Below are 8,177 nucleotides of genomic sequence, written 5' to 3'. Positions count from 1 at the left end.
GATCACATGTGAATATCCCTTGCACGTAAAGGGAAAAGTCTCTAATAGGAAAAAGATGTGAATGCCATGGGACCGGCAGAGCAATGACCCTGTGGTAACGTAGTAACTGGGGGAAAAGGATGCCGAGTGTGTTTTTACAGCTATGAGTTGAGCCATCATGAGTGCTTCAGAGGAGAAAGCCTATTTTTGTACTTTTTTGCTGTTGATAGCACTTTCATTGCACAGAATGCCCTTTGAGGCTGGCCTTGCCCCCTCAAAGCCTGCAAAGGTGGGCTCATCTCTGCCTCTCTGCCTCGGGGGTTCCAACTGGAGGAGGTGAATCCTGGAGGAGGAGAGGAGAGGAAAGGAGAGGAGAGGGGAAGGAAGGGGAGAGGAGGGGGAGGGAAGAGGAGAGGGGAGGAGAGGGAAGGAGGGGAGGAGAGGGAAGGAGGGGAGGAGAGGGAAGGAGGGGAGAGGAGGGGAGGAGAGGAGAGGGGAGGGGAGGAGAGGAGAGGAGAAGGAGGGGAAGGGAAAGGGGGGAGGGAAGAGGAAAGGGAGGGGAGGGGCAAGCAAGGGGTGGAGGGAAGAGGAGAGGGGAGGAAAGGAGGGGAGGGGAGGAAGGAGAGGGGAGGGGAGGAAGGAGAGGGGAGGGGGAGGGGAGGAAGGAGAGGGGAGGGGGAGGGGAGGAAGGAGAGGGGAGGGGAGGAAGGAGAGGGGAGGGGAGGAAGGAAAGGGGAGGAGGGGAGGGGAGGGGAGGAGGGGAGGGGAGGTGGGGAGGGGAGGAGGGGAGGAAGGAGAGGGGAGGGGGAGGGGAGGAAGGAAAGGAGAGGGAAGGAGGGGAGGTGAGCCCTGGAAGAGAGAAGAGGAGAGGGGAAGTGAATCCCGAGCCACTGGTGCAGGGCAGGGACCCAGCACAGGCCCAGCTGTCCCAGCCACCACCTCCTGGAGCCACAGACAGGCCCCAGGGCCAGCATCAGTCACACAAGCAGAGGCTGGCCATCTGAACGGAAGATACAAGGATGGACAAGATTGGGTGGAAGCAGGACGGGCCTGCAAGGCAGGTGACAAGGAAGAGATGAGAGCCTGCACTTCAGACCCCACCTGGGGCAAGGCTCTGGGCCCGCAGACAGAAGGATGGATGGATAGACACACAGGGCTGATGGGCCATGAGCCACAGGAGGGATGCATCGGGACCCAGGATGCTCATGCCTACCGCACACGCAAACACACCACACACACGAGTGCACATGCACAGACTCGCCCACCCCGCTGCACCAACAGCCATCAGATGCAGACACACCCCCTGCGTGGACCCCACCCGTCCCTCTGCAGGCACGTGAAACAAACTTTCACAAAACAGGACGCACTAATCATTTCTTCTCCACTCTGTTCTTCATTTTGAAAAGAGTGGGTCCCAAGCCTCCCACTGATTTCTCCCCTTGCCATGGACCACCCGCGCCCTTCCCACCCAACCCAGAGAGGGGCCCAGTAGTGATGGAGGAGGGTGGACCCAGAACTTTTAGCTAGAAGTCACTAAGCCAGGGGCAATGGCTCTGGGCTCTGTTCTCTGCAAACTGGGAGAGCCCCAGGTCCAGGGAAAGGCGCGTTTACTTTGGAAGTCGATATAAAGGGCTCTCCGGTTGCACGGAGGGGTCTCTAGGGTGCCTCCAAGGGCAGGACCCCATAAGCACAGCTGCTGGAAGGAGGAACTGCAGGCCTGCGGTGGGGGGGCGGGGGGGGTCGGGTTCTGAAGGTCTGGCCAGAGGAAGGGGCAAGGGGAGGGGACATAATTCGGAGAGGGAGCCGGGGAAGGCTCTGGAGAGGGGCAGCTGGACCCCAGCAAGGAAAGGGGTGCTCTAGGCCTGTTCCCGGGGGCAGAAACCCACAGGAGTGGGGGGACACAGAGGGCTCTGTGGGTGAGAGAGACACCGCAGGAGGCGGGCAGTGGAGCCTGGAGGAGAGTGCTACTGTCCTGGGCCCGCGCCCTTGGAGGCAGCCAGCTGGGGGGGCCACCACGACGCGGCCACTGCGCCCACGAGGCCCGGACAGGAGTTCAGCTTCCTCCGCCTCCATTCGCGTTCCGTGGCAATAAACGTCTTTGTTCAAATCGCCCGCCTCCCCGCATAAACGCCTGTTGACACGCTGCGTGTCTCGTGACCTTGCCTCGTTTGGAGCCGGGACCCCACGTGCAGCCGCGGGCAGCGGCGGGAGGCGGCTTCCTTCGGAACGGGGGCGCGGGCGGGCCTCGAGCACTGGGGACCGGGGGCGGGAGCGGGGAGAAGCAGCCAGGACTCGGGGCAGCGGCGGGTCACTCGGTTCCGGGCCCGCATCCCACTGCACGCCGTGTTTGTCCCCGCCTAACCGCCGCCAGCCCAGCACCCGGGTCCGACCCGGCGCCCCGCGACCCCGCACCCCGCCGGGTCCCGGCTCCTCCCCTGCGGGTCCCCGCGCCCCCGGCCCCGCCCCGCCGGGTCCCCGCTCCTCCCCTGCCCGTCACGCCGCCCCCAGCCGCCCATGGCTCCGCCCCACTAGGTCCCCGCCTCGTCCTAGCCGGTCCCCCGCGCCCCGCCCCGCCGCTGCCCGTCCCGGCGCCCCCGGCCCACCGCCCCGCCCCGCCCCGCCCCTGTCCGTCCCCTGCGGCCGGAGCGCGGCTGGCCGAGGGCGCACCGCTGCGGAGCCCGCAGCATCCGCGGCGCTGACGGTCCGGCCGGCCGAGCATGGCGCCGAGGTGCGGGGCGCGCAGGGGCAGCGGGGCGCACGGGCGGGCGGTGGACGCGCGCGGCGCCCTAACCTGTGACCTGTGGCCTGTCGCCCGCAGGTGGCCCTGGCTGCGGCCGCGGCCGCGGAGCCTCCTGGATGTGCTCGCACCCCTGGTCCTGCTGCTCGGGGTCCGCGCGGCCTCCGCGGACCCAGGTAAGACCCGGGGGCAGCGGGGGGAGGGGGGACGCGAAGGTTGGTTCCCCGGACCGGTCCCCCGCCAGCCGCGCTTCGTGCGAGTCTCCGGCCGGTCCAGGCGGCGGCGGCCTCACTCCCAGCGCATCTCGGCTTGGTTCCCGGGAGGCCGCCCGGCTCCTCCCACGCGCGCAGGTGGCGGGCGGGGGGCGAGCGGAGGGGGACGGGGTCAGGCCGAGGCCGTGTGTCCCGAGTGTCACCTGCGTCGGCCATTCATTCCTGGGCGGCGCGCCGCGGGGCCGAGACCGGGCTGGGCCGAGGGCAGTGCGGACCGTCCGGTCCCCGAGTCCCTGGCATCCTGATCAAACTTGGCGACTCCGCCGGGAGGTTGGCGCGCTTGGCGGACCGCGCTGCCGGCCGAGGGCCAACGAGGGGCCCGGGCCGTGGTCGCGGTGGCGGCCGGTCCACGCGCACGGGCTCCGGAGACGCAGGTCAGCAGCCGCCGGCCCGCCGGGCCTGTGTCACCGTCACCAGGCTCGTCCCTCCCGGCGCCAGCACGGCCGCAGTGGGTCGCGCCCCCGGGCCTGGGAGTGACCGCGCGGGCTCCGGCAGGTCTCTGGGGCAGGCGCTGCAGAGCCGAGCGCCGCCGTCGTCGGTTTCCAACCTGTTGAGGCGAAACTTGCCCGGATTTCCCAGGGCCAGCCTTTGTGCGCCGCCGGGGCCGCCAGGCCTCTGTCCCCGCGCCCGCCAGGGTGTCGGGTTGCGCGCGGTCCCCTTTGATGCGGCCGGGCGCCAGCGCCGGCCGCGGCCGGGAACAATGCTCAGAAGCCCAGGGCTTGGCCGGCACCCGCGGCTTTTCCCGCGTGGGCCGCAGCCCGTGCGCGGGGACGCTGTTCCAGCCGCCCTCAGACCGCCTGTGCCGCCAGCTCCGGGACCCCGGCCCCTGCCACGCGGTCGGCCAGGTCGTCTTCCCAACTGGCCCAACAAAGGCCGGGAGGAGGTGGCGCGGGAGGAAGGGGGGAGCCCCCCACCCCTAGAGAGCCCGGCGTTTTGTCACAGGTGGAAGTGGAATGCCGCGCGTGCCGCCCTCTTCTCCAGGTCAGAAGGAAAGTGGGAGAATGTTGACTGCGATCACGGGGCAGCAACACACCTGCTGGCCGCAGCTGGCCAGGAAGGAGGGTCGGGCCTGGAGAGAGAGGAAGATAATAGTTTGTTTCATTGTTTCCAGTTGGTGGAGTCACCAGGTTACACAGCAGCAGAGACCTTTTTTAAAAAGTAACCGCTCATGACTAGCTCTGCAGGGAGCACCTGTTTGTTCCCCAGCTGGGTTAACTCTGGGTTAACTCCCTATCCTTTTAGGGGACAAGTTTGTCTCCACACCCCTTCCTGTCCCCGGTTCTTACCAACCACCCTCCTGGCTTCAGGGGCCATCCCCTGGGCTGCACTGTGTGCGCACAGGGACCAGACCAGGGCCGCAAGTGCTGGAATTTGTAAGCCTGGCGCCTCTTCTATAATCTGACCCTGGAGTTCCCAGCCCCCAGTTGATGAAACTTTGTAATCAAGGGAAGGAAATCCAGGCTGCTGGCTGTTGGCTGTAGAGTAGAAACAATATAATGTTATGTCAGTAAGCTTTGGGGAGCTGCGATCTTGAGCTCTCAGGGTGGGGTGTAAGGTGGACTTGGGGGTTCTGAGGGTAGTGACGGTGGGGAGCCTGCTTAGCCTTCTGCCCGCTACTGTGGCTGCAGTGAGGTCGCCACAGTCTCAGATCCTCTGGGGAGGAAGGAAGACCGCTGATGGAGCTCAGCCTTTTCTCACTCTGGAGGTTAAAGCAGGAAGCCGGCTCAGCGGGAACGCGGGTTCCTCCCGGCTGGGACTAAGTCCCCTTGAAATGGGATAATAATCACCCCCTCTGGGTGTTACTGGAGAAGAGCTAATGTGTGTGAAATCCTAATTTAGCAGAGGCTCGATTTCTTCTAGAAACCCTTTAAAATCATCCTTGGGAATTAAAGGTTGAGGCCCGGTTTGCTGATTCGCACATTTTTTTCTGACCAAAAATGATGCATTTTTCCACGTCTCTGCTGCACCTGACCCCTCCCTCCCAGAGGAGAGCCTCCCGCTGTTTTGTCTAAGGGTTGGTCGTTATTCTGATGCTGTTAAATGGTTTGTGCATCCCCCCGTAACTACAAACCTGGTGGCACTGTGGGCCGAGCCATCTGTGACCCCGGAGCTCAGTGCTGCCAGCAGGCCTGCTCTCCTGGTGGGGAGGGGGGGGGGGCGGGGGGGGGGGGGTTGTGGACTCACATGGGCCGGATGGCTGTGGACGTTCGGAAGTGTTTGTGAGTCACGAGTCGGGGCTGTGGACAAGGACCGAGTGTGGCAGGCGTTCGCAGGGTCTCCAGGACCCTGGTCTCCATCCATGCCTGTTGTCTCTGGCCTTGGCATCTGGCTCTGTCAGACGTCGCCCTGCCCTCAGCCCATGGGTCCCACCACTTGGGCTCGCACACAAAGCTCACGGTCCCTCGGTGGCCCTACAAGGGGCCTGGGTTTGAAGAAGACACGGCCGACACCCTGTGGGCCCCAGGGTCTTTGAGCGTCCATCATCCTGAGGGCACAGTACCTCACACGGTAACCATTGGGCCCAAGCAGGTGGGAAATGCTCGGCCCAGAGCAGCCTGTATTTAGGGCCTGGTCCTCTCATCTGCCGGGGAGTCTTCAGGGTTCAGGTGCGGGACTTCATAAGATAGTTTTGAATTTCCGCAGAACTCGTTTTTCAGGGTACTCCTGTTTTCCTTTAAAAGAAGGAGGAGAGGGGAAAGTCCTGTGCAAGAAAACCTAGAAGGAGTGACACTGACCCCACCCGGAGGGAGGGCGCCCGAGAGCCCTGCCCCCCTCGCTTCACCTTAGAGAAGGTGCTTACACGTCAGGGTGCATGCATGCACAAATGCGTGTGCACACGTGTGCATACACACACGGACGCGTGTGCATGTATCACAAACACATGCGCACACATACACTCACGCCCACGTGCATGTACGCAGGCACACACACCCCACACTCGCACACGTGCGTGTGCACACGCGTGCGTGCACACACTAGTGCTCTAGTTCCTCCCGAAGTGTTGAAAAGGCTTGGTTCTCTGGGCCACTGGGGGAGCTGGAGGGGCCCTGGGTGGGGTGTCCCGCCCCTCCGTGTCTGGGGTGAGCGCTGACGCTGCCCCCAGGACAGCCCCAGGGCCACAGAGGGCAGCCGGGCTGGGAGGGGCAGCTGCAGCCGTGTGTCGCCCAAGGGAGGAGTCTCGGTGACGCCCCTGTGCTCAGCGTCCACGCGGGGCCGCGCTGGCCTAGCTGCTTCTCTTCGGGAAGGTGCTGTCCACCCACCCCCCGAAGGCGATCCATTAGGTTCTCCACGCGGGGAGGTCAGGGCACGCTGGGACCCTGCGGGGCCTGGTGACGAACACGCACTGGGGACCCTAGGCCGCCCTGGTGCCTTCCAGCTGGTGAGGGGCGGAACGGGGCAAAACCCATCTCGTGGCGCGATGTCCAGTGAGCCTCCCCCTTTCTTGTGGCCTGAGGCCCGCTGGGAAGGGCTGGTCCACCGAGGGGTGGGGTCCAGGATGGGGGGGGCCGCCAGCTCTCAGGGATCAGGTGAGGGTGTGGGTCGGCCTAGCTGCCCGCTGTGGTTGACAAGCGGCCCCAGCCCCGCTCTGCCTGCCGTGGGCCGGCCGCTGCCCGCGGCACAGGCCCATCGGCAGCTCCGGTCACCCATGTTAGCCCTGCTGTCGGCTCCCTGAGGCTCTGGGTCACCGTTGTGTGAGGGAGAGCCAGACCGGGTGCCCTGACACGGGGACCCCTCTCCAGGGAACCAGGCTCCAGGCTCAGCCGATACAGTGGATGTCACAGGACCCGACACGGAAAACTCACAGAAACTCGATGCTGTCCTTGCGGGGGGGGGGGGGGGGGGGGGACAGTGGGGAACTCAAAAGCCTGTTTGGTGTGCTTCTGAGATGATTCACTTTGGCGGCGATGGCTCCGAATGACTCCAGTGTGCTCTGAGCCTCCGTGGCCTCCCCTCCCGGTGGTTCAGGGCCTGGGACTAGCCCCGCGCCAGGCCCTCGGCCCCCGTGCCCCACCCCGCTCCACGCCTGGGGTCCCTCCCCTCACCTGTGCAGGAAGAGCTGCTCTTTCCAAGTGCCGTGAGTGCACGTGGTCGTGTTATAAACCGTCTTTAGGCCGCACACCACGTCCTCGCGCTGCACCGGGCCCTCTGCGTCCTGCCCCCCACACTGCCCGGCGTGTGCGGGGGGTGCGCAGAGGCTCAGCTGTGGCTGGACGAGGGGTGATGATCCGGACTGGGGGCTCTGGGCCGGGGCAGAGGGGCTGTCGGAAGGAGCTTTTGATCACAGAAGTGCTGAGTCAGATGACACGCGGGGTTGCAGGCCGGTCCTGCGCTCCGCCTGCCTCCCCAGCACGGCCTCCCTGGCTGCTTCGCGAGAGCCCCTGAAAGGAGAACCTGTTCGCAGGCGCGTACGTCGTTTTGGGATTTCGTGCCAGCACGCGGGGTCACTCTGGGCTGATTGATCCCCTGTGACCAGGGCAAGGCAGGGGCTCCCCGCACTGAGCTAGGTGGTGATGAGGCTTTAGGCCACGCCCGGTTTCTGGAGGACCAGGGGGCTTTGGGGTGGGGCACGGCACTGCCTGTGGGGTCAGGTTGACCTTCTCAGGGCGTTTCCTTGGATTGGACGTCGGGCCAGAGCCAGAGGCTGGGGGTGGGGGGGCACGTCAGGCCAGGAGATGGGATGAGATGTGGCATGGGACCTTGGTTGCTCCTCTGGTGGCAGGGCCTGGGTTTGAGCCACAGGACCCGTGTGCGGCGAGAGGTGTCCTTCTCTTTCAGGGTGACTTGGGCTGGCGTGAAGGCGGTGCGGGGAGGGCGCGGCTCAACAGCGGCTTCGCCCCTTGGCGCCTACCTGTGCAAAGCAAGTGTCGCCGTCCTGGGAATGTGAGCCGCGGGTTCGTCTGCTCGGGAGCGGGAGGCTGGCCGCACCTCTGCAGGGACCTGACCCAGGCGCCCCAGACCTCCAGGACAAAGGGAGACCTTTCTCCACATTTTCCATTTATCCAACCAGGGACCTCACCTTGGAAGGAATCATGGATTCAGTGCCTGGTGGAGAGTGTGGTCCCCACCCTATGCTGTTGGGAAGGGCAGGCAGGGGGCATGTGGGGAGAGGAGTAACGTTCCCAGATCCCTTGGCGGGCCCTCTGGGTGGCAGAGACCCAACCGGCCCAGTGGGCCGCTTCCCTGCCGGG

General features: G+C 65.1%; 1 protein-coding gene across 2 annotated transcripts in view; it reads left to right on the top strand.

The window, feature by feature from the left end:
* The first annotated feature begins 2,621 nt into the window (after nucleotides 1-2,621).
* COL18A1 (collagen type XVIII alpha 1 chain) overlaps nucleotides 2,622-8,177 on the top strand; it is a 90,880-nt gene continuing 85,324 nt past the window's right edge. For both annotated transcript variants that reach the window (XM_042903830.1, XM_042903829.1), the window contains exons 1-2: nucleotides 2,622-2,707; nucleotides 2,798-2,892. In XM_042903830.1, the coding sequence (XP_042759764.1) occupies nucleotides 2,697-2,707; nucleotides 2,798-2,892 (106 nt within the window). In that variant the 5' untranslated portion in view covers nucleotides 2,622-2,696. The remainder of the gene's footprint in view (nucleotides 2,708-2,797; nucleotides 2,893-8,177) is intronic.

Source organism: Panthera leo, chromosome C2 (genome assembly GCF_018350215.1).
Source record: "Panthera leo isolate Ple1 chromosome C2, P.leo_Ple1_pat1.1, whole genome shotgun sequence".
Taxonomy (NCBI): domain Eukaryota; kingdom Metazoa; phylum Chordata; class Mammalia; order Carnivora; family Felidae; genus Panthera; species Panthera leo.
This window is presented reverse-complemented; position numbering and strand designations above follow the sequence as displayed.